The sequence below is a fragment of the Heliangelus exortis genome, chromosome 1, assembly GCF_036169615.1.
Source record: "Heliangelus exortis chromosome 1, bHelExo1.hap1, whole genome shotgun sequence".
Lineage (NCBI taxonomy): Eukaryota > Metazoa > Chordata > Aves > Apodiformes > Trochilidae > Heliangelus > Heliangelus exortis.
Window position 1 is genome coordinate 19,623,781 of NC_092422.1, and position 27,951 is coordinate 19,651,731.

General features: G+C 38.6%; 1 protein-coding gene across 1 annotated transcript in view; it reads right to left on the reverse strand.

Annotated features, from left to right (window-relative positions):
* ATP8A2 (ATPase phospholipid transporting 8A2) overlaps nucleotides 1–27,951 on the reverse strand; it is a 320,485-nt gene that overhangs the window by 140,537 nt on the left and 151,997 nt on the right. The window contains exons 26-27 of the mRNA XM_071736211.1: nucleotides 8,169–8,352; nucleotides 3,185–3,295 (exon numbers count right to left, since the gene is read on the reverse strand). Coding sequence (XP_071592312.1) covers nucleotides 3,185–3,295; nucleotides 8,169–8,352 — 295 coding nt within the window. The remainder of the gene's footprint in view (nucleotides 1–3,184; nucleotides 3,296–8,168; nucleotides 8,353–27,951) is intronic.

Here is a 27,951-nt window from a genome sequence, read left to right on the forward strand (position 1 = left end):
AACAGTATTCATTTACATAAGCTTTACTATAGTTATTCCTCAGGTGTTAAAGCTTCACTGAAATAAAATAGAAACAGTAACAAAGGTAAAGCTGACAGTCATATTGACCAATGCACTTTTTGATTCAACTCTATAAATATTTACAGTTCTTCAGAAGATCAACTTAGAAAATAGTTCATGCTCAAACCCCTGCTTCATTACAATGCTAAAAGAATATTCCCCATATACCACACATCCAAGCAGGAAGTACAAGCAAATATTAAACATGTCCAGAGCATTGGGAGGCAACCAGGAACATACTACATGCATAGGCAACAGTGCAGGAGTGCTAGGTGCTCATCTACCATTCTCTCAAGTTGAAGGATTTATTCCCTCATGTGGCTCCTCTTTCATGAGCATCAATCCATACTCAAAAACTGATCAGCACTCCTGAGCCTCACAACAGGAATACAAAACAAGTCAGCTTTCTTTGTGTAAAGCTGGGGGAATTAAGAGATCTCCTCTCTCTCCCCTGCTTTCCTATGATGCCAAAATTGGTGTCTCTTCCATTCCCAAGCAATTTGGCCAGTTTTAGAGTTTTGGAGGGGGAATTCCTTAAGGCCAATAGCATAACAAATTCACCAGGGGAAGTAAAACCAAGTCGAGCTCTTCCCATTGCTGCAGGTCTCAAGATTCCTTCTGTCACTTCACTTCCCTTAAGTCTTAAACTTAATCCCAGTTTCTATGCAGTGTGAGCACAGAGGAGTAACCAACTGCAGGGCTGAAGTTCTTTGCACATTTTTCAGTGCTCAGGTGTCAGATGTAACCACCTTTAGCCATGGACATCGGGAGACTCAAAAGCTCATTTGGCTCAGTAAAAAAGGCTGAAAAAGTTGGACTAATGCAGTAAAGAGAACATCTGACCTCACATTACTAGAGCAGACTTGCATTTTGTGTACCATATAGTGCTATCTCTGGCTAATAAAATTCCTCCCTTTGGTAAGATCATTGCACTACCTTAGCCTGGAGGTCCCAGAGACCTTCAGCTGTTTCCAAGCCTGTCTACAGCTGTCCCCATGGGATGGCACAACTCACCCCCATAACATTTGGTGCAGAACTGAATTTACTTGTAAAAGAAGCAGACACACTGCTATGGGTAAGAAGCAGAAGTTTCAAAACTAAGTTTCAAATGGAGAAAAGAATCCTAGAAGGCAATAATGAAGCTGGTAAGCATTTTCTGTACAATCCAGGGAAAAAACACCAATAAATAACACAGTAAGAAACCCTCTAGAAAAGTTTTTTAAAATTATTTCTTATATAATGATAATGAATACAACTGTTGTCTGCAACAACACTTAAAAACCCCTACTAAAATCATAAGCTATGATAAGGTGAAGTCACATTAAGGACTTATTTCCGAAAGTAAAACATGAACCAAACCTTAATTATTGAAGTGAGCTAAATTGATCCCAGAGCTGCGAAGGTGGCTTTCACACTAGGACACAAACACATCTGTGAAATCTCAGGAATATGGATTTAAATTTGGCAGAGAAAGAGCTGGAACACAGTCAAGATTTAGCTGCTTAGAATTTAGGGGAAAAAAACCAATTAACTCCTCATACTATATCACAAATTTAGCATATTGTACCACCCTCAACCATCTTGTTTTCACCCACTACTGCAAAACACTGCCATTATTTTGATGGCACAGTGTATCTCACACTAAACAGACTGATTTATTGAAATTTTAACAGCCAACAGCTAATTCAGAAATGGTTAACACAGGAAAAATGGAGCAAGTTAGTGGAGAATAACTGTTCTCTGAAAACCTAGCATCATGCATAAAAGATGATCAGACCCTCAGGGAGTCAAGTATACACACACTGACCATGGTATGATTCACTGAATAGTTCTAACATTACTTATTGACAATCTCCTGTAATCAATGTAACTAGACCTCTAATCATAAAAGTTCTCATTTTCTTATCTGTTAACCTCATTCATGTCTGCTTAACTGTAGAAAGAAATAAAAAACCTAATATATACACATAAACATATATAAATAAAGCTGATGAACAGGGAAATTGCTGTACCAAGTGACCACTTGATACGCAAGTGAACAATCCATTGAGTTCAAGTTCCTCCTGTGTTTTTAACTAGGCAACAGCACATGATAAACATCCCTTCTTGATCCTTCTTAAATTCATGACTATGTCCTGAAGCATGAGAACTACACTCCTAACTAACCAGGATGTAATGCAATACACTATTATTCATAGCAGTATTTAGCCCTCTTTAAAATAAAATTTAACTAACTGACATCTTCAGGCAATTAATTTTTTAAAAACACAGTTACATTTTAACCTGATTGATTTTATAATGTCAGTGGCACTGTAGGGCAACATGTCCTCTCTTTCCATAAAACAAGGCAAACTAATGTCAGTTCCAGCTATGCTGATTTGGAAGCAAGAGTTATAAGTTTTGCTTAATTTATCATTTGGCTATAGAGTTCTTCTTAATTCTATCAACTGAACTTTTGAATCACCTTTGGCTCCAAACTCAAGTTTTATAAATATAATCTCTGACTGATATGTTTCCATGAATACAAAGAGACTCTGAATAAGAAAATTTGCACAGAAGGAATGAACTTTGTGCCTGACATCTCAGATCCAAGGTTTCATTGTCCCCTCGGTTTTCTTTTTGCAAACATTAAAAGATAAAAGTGAACTAACTTATTTTGAGAAAAGAAACAGAACTTTAAGTTGTTAAACATGGAAAAAATGTCAGCCCTTTTAGTTCAATCCATTTGGATGAGTTTTTCTCAGAATCATAGAATGGTCTGGGTTGGAAGGAACCTTAGAGATCATCTAGTTCCAAACCCTCTGCATGAGCAAGAGCACCTCCCACTAAACCAAGTTGCTCAAAGCCCCATCCAATCTGGCCTTGAACAAACACTTCCAGAGAGGAGGAATCCACGACTTCCCTGGACAACCTGTTCCAGTGTCTCACCATCTGCACACTAAAGAATTTCTTCTTAATGTCTGAATTAAATCTGCCCTCTTCCAGTTCAAAGCTGTGTCCCCTCATCCTATGTGACATGCCCTAGCAAAAAGTTCATCACCAGTTTTCCTGTAGGCAAGATGTTAGTTCTTAGATGATTTGAAGAGCAAGCATGGGTAAGACTCATCCACTTAGTAACTCTTACCTCAATGATATACAAAACCACATTCTTGTAGAAGCAATACAGTATGCACTTGGTAACTCGATTGTAACTCCAAGCTCCATGGACCAACAACAGTTTCTCCAAGTAGGAAAACTGAAAGATAGAAAAACAAGCTTTTACAAATAAGAATTAAAAAAAAAAAAAAAAAAAATTAAAAAAAAACAGAGTAAACCTCTGCCCTCAGAAAAAAACCTCAGATCAGGATGTAAATGTCAACTCTTCACTTCATGGTCAAAGAAGACTGCTGGGTTTGAGGGTTTGCTGGGTTTGAGGGTTTACAAGGTTCAGAATCTCCTTTTCCCGTGTTAAACCAACAGTCTGGTAACAAGAACTGTCTTGAGGTGAAACAAAATGCACGAGGGGGAAGACAAGTGGAAAAATAGATGTTTAGAGTCCTTTATAGAAAATGAATGCTTACATTAATGTTTTCAGCCCACAGAATGTGTGATTGTGTGTTATAGAATCATAGAATTGCTCTAGCTGGAAAAGACCTTCAAGATCATCAAGTCTAGCCTTGTCCTGACCCTATTACCCTATTCCTGATGACCCACCACTAAATCATGTCCCCAAGCACCACATCCAGGTGATTTTTAAACACATTCAGGGATGGAGGCTCAACCACCTCCCTGGGGAGCCTCTTCCAGTGCTTAACAACCCTTTCTGTAACAAAGTTTCTCCTCATATCCAGCCTAAATCTCCCCAGATGCAACTTGAAGCCATTTCTCCTTGTTCTGTCATCTGTCACCAGTGAGAAGAGACCAACCCCACTCTCACTACAACCTCCCTTCAGGTATCTGTAAAGAGTGATAAAGTCTCCCCTGAGCCTCCGTTTCCCCAGACTACAACAGCCCCAACACCCTCAGTCACTCCTCATAAGGGATGTTTCCCAAACCCTTCACCAGCTTCGTTGCCCTTCTCTGGATTTGCTCCATCCAACATCTCAATGTCCTTTTTTTATTGAGATGCCCAAAACTGAACGCAATACTCAAGGTGGGGCCTCACCAGTGCCAAGTACAGGAGCAGGATAACTTCCCTAGTCCTGCTAGTCACACAATATCTGATATATAAAGAAATATATATACTATGTATTATATTAATGTTATAATAAATACATTATTATATAATAATACATTAAATATATAATGTATTATATGTAGTTGTAATAATATGCCTAGTATAAATCAATAATGCTATATTTATATTTTTGTTTATATTTATATTTATATTTATGTTTATATTTATATTTATGTTTATATTTATGTTTATGTTTATGTTTATATTTATGTTTATGTTTATGTTTATGTTTATATTTATGTTTATATTTATGTTTATATTGTATGTGTGTTACAGAAAGCATCCAGAATACTGTATCAAGAAAGAAGCAGTTTCCAAAAAGGACAAGGAAATGAATCCTGTAAAAAATGAATACTTTTTAATTCTAGTTTGAACCAGATACAGCTGAAACTCAGCAGTTTTGAAAACGGACTTGTACAAAAACAGTCTCACAACACAGCCTAGGAAATGCATAATTCTCCAGCCCTGGTAGTGTCAGTGAAGCTTTTTATGGCCTGCAGCATTTCTCTTTTGTCCAGTTACAGACAGTTCAAACTGGTGACCAGATTTACTACTCAGCCTGTGTGTACCTAAGGAATTCTTGGACACCAATGTGGAACCATTATTTGCTTTGCCTCCTTTTCCACAAAGTTACTTTACAGGAGGAGCTGGACTTCCTAAACTTAGAATCTAGATAATTTGTTTTAATCAAAACTAACTTGAAATTGAAAGCTACAGTAATGAATTAAGACTGTCATGAGATAGCTCTGCTCCCATGATTTCCAGCACTGAAAGCACTGAACCACAAATCCTGTAAGAACAGCCTCTCTTCCATGCACCAGTAACTTAGATTTGTTAGGATATGCCAGCATGGAAGGAGGAGAGAAAATAAAAGGGAACCGAACTTCACGGTTCAGTCTCTGCTCAACTGGAGTCAGGACTGAAAGTGGGATAACTCACAAGGGAGTAGTTGACCTACATGACACCTAATGCCTCAGTTAATATGCAGCACAGAAACAACTTTCCTCATCAAAATCCACTGACTAAACAAAGCAGTGATGGAAAGCTTGCCACCAAGTCCTGACAAGTCATCCCAAACACCTCTTGTAGAAAGTACACCCTAAAAACCTTTCTCTGCTGAGTCAAACGAGTGACCTGCTTGGATGCAGTCTCTGGAGCTCAAGGCAAGGGAAATCCTATCATTAACTGCTCTCATCTGTACTCCCATGTAAGTGAGCACACTGGATAGCACAGCAAGTTACTAGTAACCTAAATAACACAGTCCTGAGCCTTTTCACACTGGTGAAGAGTTCCATTAAGATGTGGCAAGGAATTAAGTTTGTTTTGGTTCTGTACAGAAGTGCCCAGCTACTGGCACACTTGAGCATTTGCAGGGAGGGGGCTCTGCTAAGACACTACCCTTACTTGGACACTACTTTATCTACTGAATATTAAATCAGAAGAAAATATTATAACCATCTGGCTGGACTACCTGTGAAATAAGTTTCTGTAAGTTGTCACAGTTGTCTCAGAACTAAGCTTAGCATAGCTTTTTTTTGTACAGAGATTGTATTTTAGAAGGATGTCCCCCCCATCCTGACTAAAGGATGAGGTGATACGATGCTGGGGAGGGGGGGGGGTTAACAAAGTGAAAATACATCCAAAATGCAAGCCAAATTTTTCAAATAAGAAAACTGAAACATGAACTGTTTTTCCAAGAAAGACACTGCCCTTGTTAAGAAAAGGAAACAGTCCATAAACAACAGATGCTCTCTAGATTATGATGATGAAGTCTTTTCTTGATGAAAAAAGTTATTAAATTCTACTACTGTAGCTCTAAACACTTAGGTCATTTAATTTGGGAATTATCTAAATATGGATCATTGGTGCAGTGTCATCTTTAGAAAAAAAGATTATTCAAACAGATGCTTCTTGCACCTGTGGAAGCTATTTGGAGTAGAGACAGACACAACTTGCCTTTTTATTTTTGTTTGGTTTAGGCTTTGATTCCCCCTGGATTCCTGAACGAGCCTCCATAGAGACTTTCTCTTCCACAAGAGCCTACTTCTGGCACCACTGCATTTATAATACCATTTGAACATGAGATGCTACATTATAGTGGTTGTCTTAAATTACTCAATAAGAACATACTCTGCCTCCAAGGCATGCACATACAATAATGCTTTAGTGGGAGTTATATGTCTTTGCTGAAAGAAATACACCCTATGGAGATCAAGTTTTTCCTTTGAACACTTTCTTTGAAACACATATTACCATACATTATTAGTCTCCTTTACAAGAGATTCCTTCATATGTTTTCTAATAAGCACAAACCTCTTCTACACAATTGCAAAAAAATACAAATTCTACAGTGTTTTAATAATTTTTGAATGTTTGAATTCTGTGTGACAAGCTTTTATTTCATATTGAACTAAGATGATTTATTGCTATTTTCAGTAACTCCCTGACTGGAATTTAGACCAAGAGCAATTTACTTCCACATTCTAACCCTAAACCCTAAGATTGTTTTTTGTTAATGCAGAAGCAACACAGGAACATGGAATAATTTCTTCAGATTTAATGTTGCTGCAACTAATGCAAAATTAATTAAGTGTGCAGGGCCCTCTATGGACAAAATTCTCACTGCTTCTGCTTCCTTATTAAAATGGAAGCAATCAATTATCTAAGGAAGTCTAAGTAAAGACCATTAAATTGTTATACAGCAGAAGCAATATATAGATTACAGAAGTTAAAAATTTAAAAACTGCAAGATTCCACATACTTTACAATTATGGCAGTTCCTATAATATTATGTATTTGGAATATGCTACTGCTTATGACAGAATAAATCCTCAATAACACAGCTTAATTTTAAGATAATTTAGTGAAAAATTTCAGTTAATAAAGCCTGAAAGGTGAGGTGCTTCATCAGATTGAAGGATGGAGCAGCAATACAAGACTGCCACTCCGCTTCATGGAAGGGTTAACACAAGAAAATTTTCTGTGCAAACAGCAGCTGTGCCCATGGTGTTTCAAAACATCACCTTCTACTGAAACTATCAAATGAAGATAATATCTCATATCACTTGGTAGAGCATATCTGCCTGTACCCTGCCAGAAAAGAACATTACCTGATTCTCACAGATCACTGAGGAGATAGTAGATTGTCTACACCTCTTGTCAGCTCCATCAGTTCTTGCCCTGCCATCAGTCTCAAACATATACACAGGGCACCTCAGCTGTAAATAGCATTCAGAGGATGTCCAGCAACTGAAGCATCTCCTTCCTTTCTTATGCCTATTTTTAAGTCTTTATTATGTATCTTTATTTTTTCAATGCAACAAAAAAGACTTTCTTTATGCTCCTCTTTAGCTAACGTAATCAGTGCTGGATTTGATGGGATAGTTTGGGAGCAGTGACCCAAATAACATTCAAAAATAAAATGAACCTAAATGAACCTAAAATGAAAACACTGGCCAGTTCTCTAGAACTGTGACCAAAAATGAAAAAGGAGAAACCTCAAAATAAGATTTTCCAAGCAGCTGAACTCTTGCATGTCTGGTTACAATGCCTACTCGTAGTAAGAGAAAAGTGCTTGCAGTGGGAGAGGTATCTTACACTGGTAACAGAAGCATGCTAACATAAGCATCACAAAGTGCTTCCCCTGATTACTGAAGAGCAAAGACACTGCACAGCTGGGAGGAAACCAACTTTGACAGAGGGTGGAGCTGAAGAACACAAAATCATTGTAATGAATACCCAAAATACATCCAAGATATGTTTACAGCTGCCTTGAAAAGGAAATGAGCAGAGATGCTCCTAGCTTCAAGGCCAGGAGAAGCCATCAAGCACTACAGAGCCACACAGTGCATCCCTGACAAGACACAGTAGCTGATTTTTTTTGGCCACTGACCTGTGCAATAGCATAATCTGAGCAATTGGTTGCCTGCATGCCCTCATTGCCACTGATCCCCACTCCAACGTGAGCTGTCTGGATCATTCCCACATCGTTGGCACCATCCCCAATGGCAAGTGTTATGGCATTGACGTGTTTCTTGACCATGTCTACTATTTCAGACTTCTGTAGAGGAGATACTCTGAAAAGGAGAGAAAAAGGTGTCAGTTTCTCACATGCTGAGCTATGTGCCTTTCCCAAAAGGACAGCTGTAATCTACATTTAGAAGTCATCAAAGGGCAGTTGCTGGGAAGTTTCTTGATATTCAACAGCCAGGCTTCAGAACCTGTGCCAAACCATTTCAGAAAGAAAAATAGTTTCACATTTATCATTACTGGCTTCTATTTTATGAAAAAGGGACTAAAAATGTATGAAAAGTTTTAAAGCTTGGTTCTCCTCCCCCAGCCGCAGCCTAATTCACTTTGGCACAAACCAGTGATGTTATACTGGGAACTCTGGAGAAAGAAGTTTCCTCTTCTACCACCATGGTTTCCTGATAAGGAGTGCAGGCTGTCAACACTGCATCTCCATCCAGGAGGTGGAAGATCACAAATATATTCACAGAGTGTATCAGAGACATTTTCAGTGGCTTGGCAAAAGGTACTGCAGGCTTTACTTAACTCCCTCCTCCAGCTTCTCTCCCCACACACCAGGCCATTTTCCAGCCTCAGACTACACAGGACGAGAAAAAGGCCTCTCCTTGATCTCACACACCCCTCACATTCTGGTACAACTCTGACTTCAGTGATGATGTTACTCAATTCCCCATTCAAAAACAAAAGGCTGACTTCATAATACCTGAATATTCTTATCAGTTTTATTGGTAGTTACTTTAACCTGATCCTTCTCTCATTTTGCATCAGTTCCAGTTAGATAAAAATTAATGGAATTCAATAGAGTTAAACTAGTCTAAACCTTGGAGAAGTGAAAAAATACTCATGACTGGGTTGCTAAATTGGATAAGACAAACAAAATGGCCTTTTTTCATAAAAAAAGGTGGATCAGGTTACCAAATCATGAGGTATTCTGGAAATACCTACATGTAGATTAAATATTTCCATTCTAACCCCATCTGTACAAACAACCTTAACTCCTTTCCCCATCAGTTTTAGTTAAAGTTCAAAATTATTTCATATTGCCTTAAATAAAGCTTTAGACAAAACTTTTCCACATCTCAAGTCAGACACATGACACTCAAGAAAAGAATGTAACTGATATCTAGAAGCTTAACTATTAAAATAGGGGGAAATGGGGAGTTTGGTAAGTGGAAGAGATAGGTTTCTTACATGGCATTTATTTCCAGAGTCTACATCATGTGGGAGCAGCTTACACAGCCTTTTAGCACACCCAACTGGATTACTGATGATCAAAAAACCTACAAAACCCAGTTATCTTGCTCATCATTCTGCTTTATGGCCTTTGCTTTGTTTATTGCTGACCACATTTTTAAATAACCAGATGAATAACTGGGGGGAGAAAAAAAAAAGAGTTCCTAAAAAAAATTTGCTGGGCTCAAAATTCACATGTGAACTAAGCCACCTGAAAAGCCTAGCAGCTGTCCTGAGCCTACAAGCTGAACACAGGAAAAAGCTGACTAGGCCATAAAATTTACTTAATACCACTGGAGGATTTACTCAGCACTCAGCTACCTGTCAATGGAAACACCACTTGGCATTGTAGATGCTGAGTTAAATTATGAACACATACACCTAACACAGCCACCAACCTACGGTTCACCAAAGGGTCAGTTTATTATTATAAAGCATCTCTGAATAGAGTCTGCAGCAAATTTTAACTTCTTTCTCTTACATACATACATACACACACATACACACCTCTCTTCCCCAGCTCAATCTTCACATGACAGAATACAAAACCATGGAGCAAGCAGTCAGCAAGGACTTCAAGATGTAAAATTGGTGCTCCAGAGGGACTTGGAGCCAGATCTAGAGGAAAGGGATTGACAAGTGCACAGACCCCACTAACAAGCCCTAAGGACACCTCCAGTACACAGGACCATATACTTTTGGCAGTCCCCCTGTGCAATCATTTCACTGCAGCTGAGCACTGTGTGTGTCTGCTGATGTCCGGAGAGAGGTGTTTGTATGAGAAGGCCAATTTACATTCATTTAGTTTACAGTTACATGGCAACAGAAATAGCCAAGAAATTTCCTGGTTTTAAAGTAACAGAGGAACGAAAAAGACAGGTTTGAACAGTATCTCTGATTCTGTAGTGTAAGCTAGCAGCTTGTCTACTTAGAACATGACTGGAATGTGGCAGAGAAGCTTGACTTCATTCTACTGCTGTTTAGCTGCAACATGTCAGGCAGTGAATACATTCACTTCTGTGCCTGCAGTGTAGCTTTGGCTTCAGATTTTAAGTCAGTTTTGATATTAATGACCTATTATTTGTCAAATCAATCAAATGCCCCAATATAAACACATTCCTAAACGACTCCATGATGTACACAGAGCACGCTTTTACTGACTTGACCAAATAAATTTTATACCCAGAGTTACGTAACACCCAGATTAAGACTTGGATCTTTATATGCCTAGTAAGACTAAACAAGCTACCAGAAAACACTAGATATATGCTCTGCTTTAAACAAAACCCCCACAACATTCCTGTACTTGGTTTAAGATGATAAGCCTAAGACAAGTTTTGGCACAAAGTGTTACTTGATTGTAATTGTGTATTCGAAACAGAAGCTTTATAGAAAGCATCCTCTTTGACACCTCCACATCAAGTACATCCCAAACTCCTCAGAACACATCTTACTTCACACAACATGTTAATGACAGAAGTTACAAATTGAAATGGCCCCTGATTTCCTGAGGGGTTTTACACCCCTCCCCTTCCAATTCACACTTTCGCCCTTCAAACCTTTTCTGCTCCTGGTAATCTATTTGGTACCAACACACTACATTAGATGACATTAATCCCTATAGCTAGATGATCAGAGCTGTGTTCATTTCTGCACATTTGATAAGCTGTCTACATGAATAACTAGAAGATTATAGCATAGGACACTATTAACTTGCAGCTTCCCCCAGGTGATGCATTGGAATGGGAGGAGGAATTGACAGATTCACAAAGATTCCTGGATAAATTAGTAAATTCAAAGTATAAAGCACTAGTAAGAACTAATTATTTGGGGGAAAATTTTTGCAATGACAGGCAGCTATTGATAATTGTCATTGGGTGAAAGGGTGTAAGCTCTGCCTTAATATTAGCCCAAATAACAATTAATGTATGAGCAAAACATTACTCGCATCAAAATCTTCTGCTTAATCCTATGTTGATTCACTGGTCATCCAGAAATGCTCCTTACAAATGTTCTTACGAGTGCAACCCAAGACAGGTTCACTAGAAATGTTTGTTTTATATAAGTTATTTTTTTTGTCTCTGCTCAAAAGCTTCTTTCAAAATAGATATGATTAGCCTCATCTAAACTGCCTCCTTTACGCAAACTCTTGGAGAGGGGCAGGGATCAGGTTTCAAATACCAGCATTATTGTACTTAAAGGATGAGCTTTTCAGACACATGCTAGAACTGCTTCCCAGAGAGCCTGAATTCTATCTACACAGGCTAGAGATCCTAGGGTCAGGCCTGTGCCTTTATAAAATGTTTATGGTGTTCAACCTTTGGCTGTGAAATATAAAGTGTTTGTGACTGAGGGAAGGGATGCACAGTCAGGTGTCAGCCAACCAGCAGACCTGCTACTTGCCCAACTCTGGGACTTCTTCCTGTAGCTCTGCTTTGTAAAAGCTTGTATGTAAAAAATGAAGGTTCTCTTCAGTCTCATATCTGCTTAGTCTTTACCAACATTTTTAACAGATTCATAAAGAAAGCAGGTTCCATCCTGAATCAAATCACCATTGCCTTGCTATCATATTGCTTCATTCAGAACAGGATGGATGGAAGCAGTGGAAGGCAGAAAGCACTTGGGAAGAAGCTGGGAGAGAAATGCAGCCCTGAGCCAGGGACCCTCAAAGACAAAAACCTAATTATCTTCAGGTCATAAATCCATAAGGAAAAATGCAGAAGGAGGCAGGGCTAAGTAGCTTTCAGATAACATAGTACTATATCGTTACTGTCAGTAAATACTTTAGGATCCTCCTCATCTGCTTAGAGGAAGCTCATGAAAAAAAAAAAAAAAAAAAAACAGTCCAGGGCACAGCATAGAGCAGTAACAGAGCTGTTTTCCAAAGAGCATGCTGCAGAGTTGGCTGCAGTTACTTCTTTTGCCCAGGTACAGCCATTTATGAGCAAAATTCTTCCCTGGTATGTTTTGCCTGTTCCTAAAAGTTGTACTCATATGGTTCAGTCTTAGGTAGTCCCACAAATAGCAGTGATTTGGAATACATGATCCTTATGAGTCCCTTTCAACTTGAGATATTCCACAATTTTACTCAGCATTTTGCTGGAAGGTTTGCACAGGCTTACTTGATTCCTTTGAGTAGAGGATTCAAGCACTGATGGAGTATCTTCCAGTTGAATTTTTTTCACCAGGAAAGAGAAATAGAACAATTCACAAATTTGTATCAGCTACGTCATCTTTCAGTGAATTATTTCACACAAAAAACCCCACACAACAGCAGTGATATTTTCAAAAATAAATATAAAAAAATGATTTAGAAGCCCATTTTGGCAGCAAAATTTTTAAAACCTCAAAAGTAAGTAGAAGAACAAAATGAAAATAACCATTCTAACTAGGCAAAGCTATGTGACAGATCTTTAACTTCAATTTTTAATGTAGTGCGAGTCATTTAAATCAATCACTTCTTGCAGCCTGGCAAGGCAGCTATCCCTCTTCTTCCCAGACTGTAATACATACCAAGATGGATGCAGTCACAAATGAGATGGGAAGCTCACAATCAGCACTAGTCCTGTGTTACATAGATCTGCTACACTCCACAACATACTATCAGCAGGATGTGAGAAACATTCTCTTAATTCTGCCCCTATTCATATCTGTATTTATTGCACAGTTCCAGATGCATAAGAGCAACTAACAGCAACTGTAAAGAATACTTCTCAAACAGGCCCTTAAAATACACCTGCATTATTGTAGATAATTCAAAGTACAGACATAAACCACAGATGAAAAAAAAATGCAGTATTTCAGAAAAGTAGTTTTATTTATTACATTGAAGTCTAAAGTACACTACGAAGACAGGGTTCTGTTAAAGAACAAGCAACAGAGACTGAGACTACCAGCTGTATAAAGAGACATGATTAATAAAGAACAAGATAAATAAACTTACTGGAGTCCCTTTATCTATAAGGCAGACAGAAAAAGATTAGGTAATTTATAATGATCCATTTATATCCAGGCCATCTTAGAAGGCCATGAAGGGAAGGCAGCTCCCCAAGCTTTTTTGCACCCAAGGAAAGCACAGATTGATGCTGAGTCTCAGCACTCTCCTCTATTCCTTTTACATGTGTTGGGTTTTGTGATTTTTTTTGTTTATGGGTCCCCTCTCCCAAAACAAGCAGAGTAGAGTATTTCTGTTGAAGATGTGTATACCCCTCATCCCTAAGTCAATACAAAGTGCTCTTAAGCCATTCTTATCCTCACTTTTAAATTTTTCATGTTAATTTCTGAAAAGAAAGAAAGGAAGTTTTTTCAAGTATTACCTCCTTCTGCTTCCATCCCGTAACAGGCATTAACACAGACATTAATGTCTTTAACATGTACCATTAATTTGATATTCTGCTTCCTTGAAATGCCTTGTTAATGCAACATAAGAGGCCCTTAAGAGCCTACTTTTACTGCAGCAAACATGATTCTACCCTGTTCTATCGTAAAATACACAAGTACTTCAAAACTCTCAGTGACCTCATCTTTGGAAAAGGCAGAGATGGGAGACAGCCCAGAAAGAGCTGGGAGCTATCAATAATACTGACATTTAAGCATATGCATTGCTTCCCAGAAAAAAGCAGCAAGATAAATTAACACACCACCAAAAGTAATGCTCAGAAAGCAAGGAATGTTACCATGACATCATATTTAGTAGTTTTTAATTACACATTGATTTCTCCCGACACACACCAGAGTGAAGATTTCAACTGTGTGTCATCCAAACAAGGGCTAGTTTTGAATTACAGTAATGATGCTCTGAAACATCTTGGATAGATTTATAATGATGCAGTAACCCACAGAGAAGGAGAGTTAGCAAAAGCACCCACATGTCATGTTGACTCAAAATGTGCACTACATTGAATGCTTTTCATTTACCAAAATGAATCCAAATCACCTTCACCTGCTGACAACCACGATTTCACAGGGGCTGCTTCTGGTGCAGTATTTACAACCCTAGAGACAGCACTGAGTGAACTGATGGATAGTTTAATGTTCAAAACAAACACCTAAGCAATTAATCCAACTAAATATAAACGCCTCCAATGGAGACTTCTCTATCTGCACTAATCACACCATGCTCCTTTTATACCCAGAGAGAAATGGGCACTTCTGGCTTATTTTAGATGTGTACTTTAGATGTGTTCATCGCCTCTTACAAGTGCCCTTTCCTCTCCACCAAGGTAAAGGGGGCTGAAGGTAACTACTTCACATGACAACAACTTCACATGGTAACTACTTTACATGACTCCACTATTGTCATGTAAAACTACACAGGATGAAACCTACATTGCATTATTGCAGTGCTGAAAATCAATCAAGTGCACTTACTTTCTGGGCAGGTGGAATGCCTGCTTCCTCCCAGCACAGGAACCTGATGCTGAGCTGATAGACCACATCCTCCTTTGTTTCTCTTAAAATTCTTCATTCTTGACTGCAGTTCCAGCTCATGCTAATTGTTTTCTACAATAATTTCCAAGTCCCATCTCATCTGAACACAGACAACTAGAAGTATTACCAAACCTCTACTGGCTTCTGTAAAAATAACCACAGCTTCATCATCCACTGTCATTTCAGCTGTAGTCTCACTTCTCCATACTTTATTTTTTTTTCCTGAGCAGACCATCCTACAAACTGCTTCACTTGTCCAAATTTATCAGACTGATTTCAAGCTTGTCTATTAATTTTAAAAGTCTTACATCCTATTTCACTTATCACAAGTCTTGTTTCATCTTCTTGTGACTACAAGATGAATATCTTTCCTCAGTTTCTCAGCCTCACTGACGTGCTAGTCACAACACTTGACTTCCTGAGCAACATATGTTACCTTGACATTTTAAGCTCCCCAGAACAGGAGACTTCTGATGCCTGGCAAGGCTCTCAGTCAAAACACACGCACACTCCACTACATAGATGCTCACAGGTCACATGGCACTTCTCAGTATAATTACTACTAAGATAGTTCATTTTGGATCACTTTTCTTCTTACTATAAAGCTCTCTATTTTAGAGTTCTAAAGCCACTGAATCTTACAGTCTCATGAAGAGGAAAAATCCAAATTCATTTATCACAAAGGCTTTTTTTTTTCCTAATTAGACATATTCCTTAATATATGTATCACTAGAGAATTTCTCCCTTGCATCCTGTTTCGACAACTCATTTGCCATTCACAGTTTCCACTGAAATGATCCCCAGAGGAACAGGACTACGAAATAATCTCTTTATAAGCTGGATTCAGTGTATTCAGCAGTGTGATAGAATATGCAGTGCCCCAGAGAACACAGGGTTAAGTTTCAAGTCAGCATCTTCTTCCTCTTTGATATCCCTCCCTCCCTCCATGTTTCTGTCGATTGCCCTTCCTCCAACCTGATTTATGGGGCAAAGATTAAATAGGTAAAATCTAGTTTGCAAAATGAATGATTTTGGAAAGTGATGAGTTGGCATAAACACAGTGTTGAACGCCAGACTATTCTGCATTTTTAATTATAATGGTCGCTAGTGGCAACAGCTATAATACATCTTTAAAGTGAAACTAATGTATAAAATTAATTTTGAGCTTCCCTCACCCCAAGCTGATTAAGGCACATTCATTTCCATGTTAATCAGCCTGAGCAGTTCTTATGCAACGCAGAAATCTGCCTTCTTCTAATGACAGAGCAAATAAAAGTCAGACTGTAGAATGTACAGATTAGTGTCTTTGTAACCTTGGGGACACACAGAGCAAGCACCCACGTTTCACACAGCAGAGCTGTTTACAGACTTTTGTGACATTATGTGCTAACTGAAGCTATGGCCATGAAATAAGCACTTCAGCCTGTTTAGTGAGGCTCTGCCCTGCAGTGAATAAAACAGACCAAGCAGGAGAGCCAGGGTGAGCCCTTGTCTCCAGAACCAGAACAAGAATCCCGAGGTAGCATCAGCCAAACCATGTGGACAGCCAAGAGGTGCTCTGCTCCTCCACGGGAACTACACCCAGACACACAAAACACAGCACTGTTATTGTGAACTACTGCTTCTTTCAGGATTACATACCTAAGAAAACCCACAAACACTGACATGGAGAGGAAGATGAAGGTAGATGTAGCTAACAGATTTGAGATAGTTTGCCATTTCAGCAGTGCTACAAGCACTCAGTTTTATTTCTTCATTCCGAGTTGTTGTAATGCTGCATTACTATGTTTTATTCCTTCTCTAGGAAACAAGTCTCCTGGAATTTAAAAGAACAACACACCTAAGTGATAAACTCATAACTACATTATTATTCAAACATATAGGATCTCTGAATTACAAGTTCCTGGAACAGACAGACACAATCCCAAGTAGGTAACTCACCCGGTAATTATCAACAGAGAACACTATTTCATATTGAAAACTCACTTCCCAAAATGAAAGTAACAAGTCTTTGTAAAAAGTGAGATTTCCAATCTCAGAATTATCAGCATATCTGAAAAGTCATGGTTATATTTGCTATATATGAGGGAGAAAAGATGAGGTCCCCCCCTAAAAATTTTTATGACAACTCCAAAGAAAAACAAGTTATTTCCAACCCTTTCCTGGAGTCCAGTCTCTGTTTATCAAGAACAAAATGCTTGTGATTAAGTTCCTGAATCGTTAGACATTGTTTCTTTTCCTAAACATCTGATTTTCACAATATCTCCACTGCTAGGGAAGTTGAGAACCATGGTGCTTCAAAAGGATCTAAAACTTCACACCACTTTTAGATAGAAAAAAGATTGACAACTGGAGGTTTGACTGGTACCAGTCCGGTCTTGGTCAACCGTTAAATCTGTGCTCTGTTCAAAGCTAAGCCAAGTGTTAACCTGCAGAAAAATTGAGAGCATGCTCACCACTCCAAAACACAAGCCTCAAGAAGGGTTCCTTACATCAACCTCTAAAGGTCAGACTCTATACAAGCAACACTGATAAGAAAAGAGTGGGGAAAAGAAGTAGGAAAAAGGAGTCATATTCCAGAGTAAAGGCAGTTTTACACAAGTTCATGATTAAACTGAAGCATCTGCAATAAGAGTTTTTGTCACGTTCAGTGATCCCCTACACTGTAAGTTAATATGACCAAATTTACACCAGGGAGTTTCAGTAACAGCATCTCTGCTCCTGATCACTCACTGACATGACCAGATTGCTAGGGGCACCTGTAACCCTTTGATCACACAGTTCCAACACTCCTGTATCTCAGTAACTGTTTCATATTTAAGATCCAAAAATGGCTTGTGGTTTATGAAAACATTGGTGATTAACAGCAGCTGATTCAGTAACAGCAAAATAGAAAATCAACAGAGTGCTCACAACACAGAGTGGTCCCCCACACCCCTGACTGTCAAGTACCTTGCAAGCATAAGGATCCTGTTGCAGAGGAGAGCACATAGAACTGAAGTCACATATAGAAGCTACCACACAGGGCACAAGCACACCTGTGCTGTAACAGCATCAACACTTGGGGGGGAAGAAGGGGCCAACCAGGTCCAGTCTGACCCCTGACAAACTTGGGGAGCAACTGCTTGAGCTGACTGTCCCCAGGCTTACCCCAGGCATTTTGCAGCAGCCAAAGCAGGGTCAGGGAGAACTTTAATACTACAGGACAGACAATCACAGTCCAGTGTTCACACTCACTCTGCAGTGCTCTTACTAACAGTACAACCACAGCCTGAAGTGCTCAACACAAGAAAGAAAAAGCCTCACAAAACTCACGTTCTTCTTTTTTTCCCAAAATTGCACTGACTTACATGTCTTTTGAAAGCTCCAAGTTGGCTGCCTCACTGTTACTGGAAGGAACCTTCAGGGGGGTTGAAAGAAAACGCAAAGAAATTGCAGTTCTCATTTCCTGCATATGTCTCAACTCTCAAAGCTGATTTTCTTCTACACATAGGATCTTTAGCTTTGTTCTCATTCATACTTCTGACTACAGGATCAGCCATACCACTATAGAGCTCTGCACAGGACAGCAACCTCATACAGTACAGAGAAGCAAAAAAACCTCACCAGTATTTTGCTTAGTAGTTCAAAAACACGGCATACAATTTTATTTGCTAAATTAGACTAAGAATACAGAACTAGAAGCCTAGACTTCTCAATGGCAAGACTTTGCATCCTCATAGAAAGGACACAAAATTCTTCAGTTTCTGGTTTGGTAACATACTCGTATCTGTGTTTCACAGGATGTGCTTAATTCATGCTAAGTAATACATGCCAAACAGATTGTCCCCTTCTCCCACCTCTTTTACATAAGAGGAATAAAAAGAGGCACTCAAACAATTATCCATAGAAGCTTTAGAACAGCAGAGAGAAGATGGGTGCATGCGGAGTTAACACCTTTTCCTGAAAGCAAGAAGAATATTAACTGAAGGATCTTCTTTCCTGTAGAGAAAACCAGCTTGAAATGTTACAATAGGCATTATAATGACCCTTTTTCTACTTGTGGTCTTCTAAGGTGAAATGCTGGGCACCTGAGAGGTAGCATAAATTATCAGTCCATTACTAGGGGGAGAGGAGAGCAGATTTCTTCCGAATTCACTTTTATACCAGATTAGTTTTAGAATGAAAAGGCATCCTCTCACTGCTATAGTGATTTTAAGCACTGGGCTGCTTCAGACCATTAGTGTCACAGTAAACCTCGAATATGAGCATATCCCAAGTTGTTAGAGCCAACACAATTTGAAGTATCAGACAGAACTACCTTATTACTGCTCAGGTAACTTAAATCACCCATAGCCTAGGTTATAATTGGAAGAGCTAAATGAGACAATCCACATGAAACATTTTAAAACAATACCATGGAAACAGGAAAAAAAAGGAATTACTAGCAGTTGAACTACATTCACTGGCACTCCTCATGACCTGAGCAAGATTAAAAGTTCAAAAAAAAAAAAAAAAAAAAAAAAAGTCATGAGGAAAAATTATTACTTGCCCACTGCTGAAAAATTCATGGGCTTTATAGGAAGCAGGAAGGGGCTTTTGCAAGTTAGATAGGAAACTCTCCGCATACAGCCAATGCGAATCAGTATGGCTAAGCTGACACTTTCTTTTTTAAATCCAGCCATAAAAAGTAAGTCAGCTTAAAGTGCTTTCTGTCTAGAGAAAGGCTTAGAGTCTATGCATGCTCACCTGACTTAATGAAATGACTTTTGTAGCAGCATGTACTCTAATCTCAATTTACATACTAAATTTTGTTTTATTTTTAGTTACAAGCTGAGGCTTGGAAGCTTAATTTCACATAAACCTGCTTACTATACATCAGAATTTATATATTTAACAGACTGGCAAAAGTCAAATACCTCCAATTCATTTTTGAAACCCACTGAGAAAAATCCCATAACCAAACAGGCTACTGAGGTAAAAAGTGAGCCCCACTCTCAAATAGGACCTGGCAACTGGAAGCTCTTATGTTATACTGTGGAAGCTGAACATAGATTTGATAATTCAAAAATCTATAATGTTCAAAGGACTCAGCAGACAAACAATACCTTCTGCAGGCTTTTAGTAGCTCCACAAGCTGGTCCACAAGGCAGGATGCAAGGCACGCTACTGTACATACTATATTTAAATAAAATGTGCCCAAGAGAGCTCAGAGAAGAGAAGCAAGGGCAGATGGGGAGAAAAGGGACCACAAGCCTCCAAAAAACACCAATGGTTTTGATGATGACAACTGTGTATGGGAATTCACTGTCAGGGTTCATGTGGCACAGCTTGTTCACTAACCAACAAAGCACCTGGATGTATTGCTGGGCTGCCAGCAATACATCTCCAGGGCACTACATTTTCTTAATTTAAGCTTCTAAAAGGCACTTCACTTTGTGTACAGCTATACAATTCCATATATTTTATTTCTCCAAATAGGGTCATAGTAGACTTGCTAGAAGTTTGCTGGCAGTGATATGCAAGGTACAGTCAAAGGTTACTACTGAAAAATGCCAGGAGGACTCAGCAAATCTAATGCAACATGAAAGTGGTCAAAATACTCAGTTCATGAAGATGGAGAGATATTATATGAGCAGCTCTCCCATGTGTATAATGGAAAAACATCAAGATTACAGACTAGCAACAGCCGTACACTCACACTTGATCATAACTTACAAATCAAAGCTAAAGCTTTGGCTTAAAATAAAACTCTGCAAAAACAGATTGAATGCCAAAAAAAGTAAATTACTAAATCTTCTGGATGTAAAAAAAGCCCAAATAATTTACATGGAATAGAAAATGTGCTTATTCTCTAATTGCACTTGGCTATAATAGTACTGTAGATGCCCTGCTGTTCAGGTTTTAGGAATACAGATAGTCATTCATGTTCTTCATATCCAATACAAATAACACCCTAAATACAAGCCAACATGTTGGATTACCACAGAATCATTAGCCCAAGTGATGATCCAATGGTTTTTAATGTATTTGACACATTAATACATTCCTCTTTGTATAAAAGACAGCTAACCAGAATAAGGTCATTCAGTGTCCAGCTGGCAATGGTGAGAGTACCATGAGGGTCCATCCTGCTAAGCATCATCAGTAACCCAGATGATAACAAAAAGGATACCCTCAGCAAGTCTGCAGATGACAGAAAAAGGTGGACTAAATTACAAGGAATCACAGGGTTTTTCTTCAAAGGAACCTTGCAAAATCCAGGGACTGAGCTGACAAACCTCACAGAGTTCTGATGGAGAAAGACCACGTAGTAGTGCAGGCTGTTAAATGACTGAGTAACAGCTCTGCTGAAGAGGACCCAATTGTTATGATGGGCTTCAGGTTCAAACATCAGCCAAAACTGCACTGCTGGCATGATAAAGGCACAGTGTGTAGCCACATAGTACATAAGTGTAAGCAGGACAAAGACAGAAGTCATCAGCCCTCAGCACAGGAGAAGCAAAATCTATTGTGTCCAGGATTAGAGCCCAAGTTGAAAAGAGAAGAACTCGAAAAAGTCCAGAAGATAATTACTAGGATGGTGTGAGAGTCTAAAAATATATAACCCCCAAGAATAGGTTGGTGTGACTTAGGCTTGTGCAAGTCAGGGATAGTTTAGCAGAAGTGTACTATGGCTTAACATGGAATTATTTAAACTCTCACACCTAGCAATATAACAACTCAAGGTGGCCACAGACTGCTAAGTGGGAATTTAAGGTTGGATATCACAGATGTTTTCATGATGATGTCAAGCAACAGAAAAGATTTGCCAGAAAGGTTGTGGAATCTCTGTCCATAAGCATTTTCCATGTTTCAACTATGGGAAATCATGCCTGACATGATCTACTGTGAATGCACACCCTGCCTTGAGCAATGCTAACTAAGCTTCCAGAGGTCACTTCCAGCTAGACTGCTCCACATCAGAAGTATCAGTTTAGTGCCAGTGGAGGGACCTTCCTACCAAAGGACTGACACTGTCCTTCAGGAGGATTCCTATGTGGTTCTTTCACACAGTGAGGCCTGGATTTCAAACAGGTATGCTTAGCACACATGCTTCCTCCCCTCCTATGCTGAACATGTCCAGTGAGAAATAGTGTAACTGGGTGATGCAGTAGAGCAGTGATCCCATCTCCTTCCCCTGCATGTACTCATCATCCCATGTCACTGGAGCACCTTCCTTGGGTTAAGTCTTCTCCTTCCAGCTGTGTCTTTTCCTCATCCATCAGCACTTCAGACTCCATTCACCATGGAATCATACCCATTCTTTTGCCTGAATAACCCACCAGATTAAGTTATTTATACAATTTTGTGTATCATTTCCTTGAGATTTCTGTGTTTTCACAGTGGACACATTCAACTTGCCAACTTTACGTTAACAACACTTTGGGCAGACACAATAAAATTTCTTGGTTATTTTTATGCCACAGACTCTTCAGAAAAAAAAAAACAACATCTGGCAGAAAAGCAAATCCATCAGAAGAAATAAACATATCTCTTAAGGAAGCTAGACAGCCCGTGTAGACTCAACAGAAATTGCTCTAATTCAGCAAGAAAGTTCCACATGGGAAAGATTCCTTCCAAAAGGGTGAGCTCTCAAAGACATACATTAAAAAAAAAATATTACTATATTATTATTTCTAAATCTAGCAAAAAATAGTGTTTCAACCTCATGAGTGCTTAACGACTGGTCATAACTCAGTTTTCAGAGAAAGTCAGACCTTGTAGTAAGAGGTATTTCTAGTTTCTCTCCATCACTTTTGCTAGCTAAAAGGAAATTGAGACCTAGATCTAATTCTCCTATTTTAAGAAAACTGATAGCAATAAATAGTAAAACTGAGAAGTGACTAAGCCTCCTTTCCATGTAACAGTTGGTATGGAACCTTGATATACATACTGGAGTTGGTACATTCCTAAACAATGTCACAGGTATTTGTGTTTCGCTGTGAAGAAGTTTGACTGAAGACACAGAGGTTTCAAGAAAAAATCCACAACAAGCCCTTTCAGTTGCATTGCACCCTAAGTTCATGGTCAACACTAACTTCTACATTAGTATCTCCCAGTCTTGAGCTACACTTCTATTTCTGCTTACCCCTTCCTATATTTGATTGTGTATGTTTGAAATCTACAAAACAGCCTAAATAAGACCACTAGGAAAGCCACAGATGCATTAAAAGTGGCTCTTCACTCAGTTTAGTATTTAACAATCCTCTGTAGACCTGATTTTTTTCCCCAACAAGTTAACCTTAAAAAGTTTGAGGGAAGTCACATCCATGTGTCATGAGGAAATTCTGAGTATTCATTAGCAATTGCCTTTGCATTAATGTTCCCAGTACATCATGCACCAGTACAGAAACTTGTTGCGTGGCGACCTGGTTCAGGAACGGCACGGCGACCAACTCCGGGTCACTCGGGCCATCGGCTCACAGACACCAATGTGGTGGGTAGGCAAAATGGCCTTTATTCATAGGTGGTACAGCCTTATATCACCTGGGTTTACACCCTCATTCCAGACTGGTTACATCATGATCTACCCGCTGATAAGAGAAGGGGCCCTGTCTTCCCATACAGCGCAAGATCTTCCGACCACCAGACCCTATCCAACTACATTTCCCCCCTCCCCATGCTTAACAGAGTGAACTAATAACTATACCTAAAACGAAGCTTAGACTAGAAACTAACTCAGTTGTGAATGCCAATCCATGAATGAACCATCACAAGAGCCTCTGAAAGTCCTGCAGATTTGCCTAGTTGCCAGAGAGATAAAGGAATTAAAATTTTAAAAAGATGAGAGGAGAAGGGAACCTTTCAGAACCATATAACCCAAAGTGGAGTAATTGCTAGTACAAACAGGCTCATTTTCAAATATACATGGGTCAGAAATAACAGCACAGCTCAAAGCAGCTGTGGTGATACTGTTTACTCTCCTTTTTGACAGAAGTCTTTTCCTCTGTGAACAGTTCTTAATGCAGAAACATCTAAATGTATGCTAATGCCCAACAGAGCAGTAAGTTCCTTTGAATGATTCAGCACTACTGAAAGTATTAGGAAAAAAAGATCAAACCAAGTATTATACAAACAAGCAATGTCTTCAATATGGTATGTGTCAGCATGAAAGCTGAAAGGAGTTGAACAAGCCAGCTATTAATGTCTTACACAGTTCTGAAAGTGGCAGTGTTCTTAAGTGCTTGCAGATAAAAGTGTTTTTCTTAACTTGGAACATCAATTTTTAGAGCTCTGTAATATAATGACAGTGCTTTGATTTAACATGATTTATGAAGCAAAAGCACTTCTGGTGTCTTCAGAAAGCTCATAGTAGTTTACAACAAATACAAGATAAGTAATTTAGCAGCCAGTTACTGTCCTGAAATCATAACTAGGAAAAGCAAACATGACCCTACCTCTTTGCTTTTTATGCTGCTTACAAGTCCTTTTTCTGTCTTCCATTTCACTGACTCACCTTTCTTTCAACATCCTTTTACTGGAGAGCTTCCAGTGACAAACTTCTCTGGCACTACTTTTGTGAAAACCTTTTTGACTTTCAGCTAGTCCCAATACCCTCTTTCTCTATAAAGCTGTTACAGTGTTTACAGAGGAACACTGAGACACACACAAAAAGACTGAACAAATGGTCTATTGCTCTTTCAAGTGTGTCATGAGTAGTGGGTGCACTTTTGTTATGTTTTACCCTCTCAGAGTTCAGCACAATCTCTTTTTTTTTCCTTGATGTGTAATCTGTAATTGGAAGTTAGTTATCTGCTAGGAAAAAAAAAATCTCTGTTTAGATTTAACTGACCACGTCCTAGATGCACAGAACACATAAGGATAACTGAATTGTTCCTTTAGCTGCAGACAGATGACCCTGTGGACTTTAAGGGACAAGGATAAGCCCAGAGGAGATGGAAACATTATTGCCTTCTGAATAACTGGTAAAAAACCCAACAGAAACAGGTTTTAAAAATCAAGATCCACTGCCCTGTCCTCTTGAAGTAACCCAATGGGATATGGCTACCACATCTTATCTAAACCTGATCTCAAAAGAAAAAAAAATAAAAAAATAAGGTAGCTGTGGTTTTTAACTTAGTCTAAAGAGGACACTTGGCTTAATCCTGCTTCATGGGTTACCTTCAGTAAACATACTAACACCAGCCCTTAGAAACACTTCCACATATGGAAGCCTGTTTCAGGCATCTCAAAGAAATTCTGGCATGAGACCTATTTTGTCAGTACTACCAAAACCTCTGTCCTTCAGTGCTTCTGGTCTTGTCTGGGACCTGAACATCCAGAAGTCAGATATTTACAGATCTCCAAGAACATCAGTTGTTAGGCAAAGCTTTGAAGTAACCTATTTCTGGACCTAGAAATCACAGTTTCACATAAGGAAGTTACTCAGCTAAAAACAAAAAACCTTGATAAATCTGCAAAAAATAAATTACAAAGCCAGTCACAGTCCTAGTGCATAAATCCATGACATATCCACACTCATATTAGGCAGAACTACTTCTTTATATCAGTTTAAGAGAGAAGAGGTCAAGAAAAAGGGAGTCAGGGAAGGTCAAATATGTGGAGGTGTTTTTTCAAAAGACCCTCTATCTAAAAAAGATAACTAGAAGTCAATATTGTAAAAAGTTCATTTGAGGAGATGAGGGGAAGAAAAGCAGCCAGGGAACGATTTTTGTAATTTCTAACATGCAAGAATTTTATGGCATTCAATGAAATTACCAGGCATATTTGAAAGGAAAAGGAAATGTTTTTTCTGCATAGTGCACAACACCCTCTGACCAACGTGAGATTACAGACTAATCTCTAATTAAGATTAAACAGATTCAGGAAAAAAAAAACTAAAATTCATGAAAGAAAAAAAATAATCAAGGATTATGAAAACAAGATACAGATACAGCTGCTGGCAATAAAGATATCACATCCACTAATTATATACACATTCCCAAGGCAGCTACTACTGGTCACTTTGAAATGGAAAATTGGGTTAGATTGGGCCTGATCCAACATAGAGGTTGATATAAAAAACAGGCTTAAGATCATTAACTGAGCACTACAGCAAACACAAATTACTCTAGAGATTTAGTGCTACTCAAAGAACAGCTATGCTGATGTTTTACCCTAAAGTTCCTCAATTTGGACAACTCCTACTGAAAACACCACAGAAGAGAAAAGCAAGAATCCAGCTCACATTCTCATTCTAGAACTGCCATGAACTAGAGAGTAATTTGTGCAGGAAAATGTGATTCATTGTGATGCCAGGTGATTGATCTCTTACTGCTTTGAACTGAAAACCAGTAAGTGGTACAGCTGCTTTGCAAGTTTTTTTTTTTCTAGGCAAAAATAAATCAGTTATCATTGATTAACAGTGTATGATAGGAACTTTAAAATTTAGTAAACCAGCCTAAATATATAATTTCAAAATCTTGTACAACTTTTATGGACATTGATAATTCAAGTTTCTACTTCCTTTTTTTTTTTTTTCTTGGGGTGGGGGGTGCTCACAGAAGATAAAAGTTAATCCTTTGCATTAAGGATAGATCTGCTTGTTTTCCTATCATCTCCTTGCCTAATGTTTGGCCTTTTCTGTATCTGGCAGAGCATAGGTTCTTATGCTGTGCTGTAGGGTTCCCTTCACTCTTGTTCTATTCTAGGCTTAGTAGCTCCTTAACTTTTAAAAAGTCACATATCTGAGGGTTGCAGTAACCTTAAAGAATCAATTTTTATGACAGGATAATCTAGATCTTCATAAAAATATCCCAAGCTAATGGATACGAACAGAAAACTAACTGCAAAAGAGGGAAATTACAGGATCTAACTTTATTCACAGTATTATCAGAGTTGGAAGGGACCTCTAGAGATCATCTGTTCCACAGCTTCTCCTCTGCTTTGGTGCTACAGAAAAAAGCAAAGAGAATGTGCAACAATCACAGAAAATAAATGTTAAAGATTCAACAGCCTTTAAACACTAGTCTTAAGGAAATCCTCTTAAGAAGCTTGGTAATAATTATGGAAGCATAGCTATGGCTATTCCTCAATATTTCAGACAACAAGAATTCAATTTGTCATCCACATGATTTGGAACTTATCGGTATTTTTGTTCCTTATTTTCTTTGGTGGAAGTTTTTCTTAAATATCTAATCCACTTAACACCCTTCCAGAAAGCAAACAGAAAAGAAAGTGATGGAGAAGATACTTGGTGGAAAAAACCAATTAATCCACTAAAGGATGTTTTTCCTTCTGCTGTACAGATTTGCTAAAAGGAAAAAGAACCTGCATGGAGCTTTGCTTTCAACACAGCATTGTGGAAAGCAGTCAAAAAGATTACAGCTTCCTGAACATTGGAAATAAATACTCCTCTCAGTGCTCCAGAATCCCAAGGAAGCTTCCAGCTGTGAAATAAGGCAACTTGATGATTTCTGTAAGAAACTCACCAGACATATTTTAGGAAGAACACAGGAACACACTGAGGGTCAGTTTTGTCCACACAATTTTTCTCCTGTTTCTGAAAGAGAACTGTGAAGTTCCCTCAATCCAATTTGTTGACACAAATGAAGACTTTTTAAAAAGGGCAATATATGTAATGCCACAGTGAGCCTGGAAACTTTGTGCTTTGGCACACCCAGGTACCAATCGTGTGTCTGCTGAAATCTCATTCTACTCCTTTTGCTTGCTTTTGAAACAGACACTTATCAAAATCAAAGTTCCTCTGAACAGTTTTAAGTAAAGGAAACCACAACAGTCCCAAAGGGATCAAAATCTGGAGAGACCAACTTGATCCAGAAAATTGAACGATCATAAAAGAAAGTGATTATTCCCAGTGTAATCTATTTACATCAGATTTTGGCCAGATTCCCTCTCATCTTTCTTTAATTATGCCTGAATAAACAGAACTATTACACATCTGATTCAGTATCTTCTATAGTTAGGGAGAGAAGTCTGTAGAAAAAAAGAATTCCTCATTA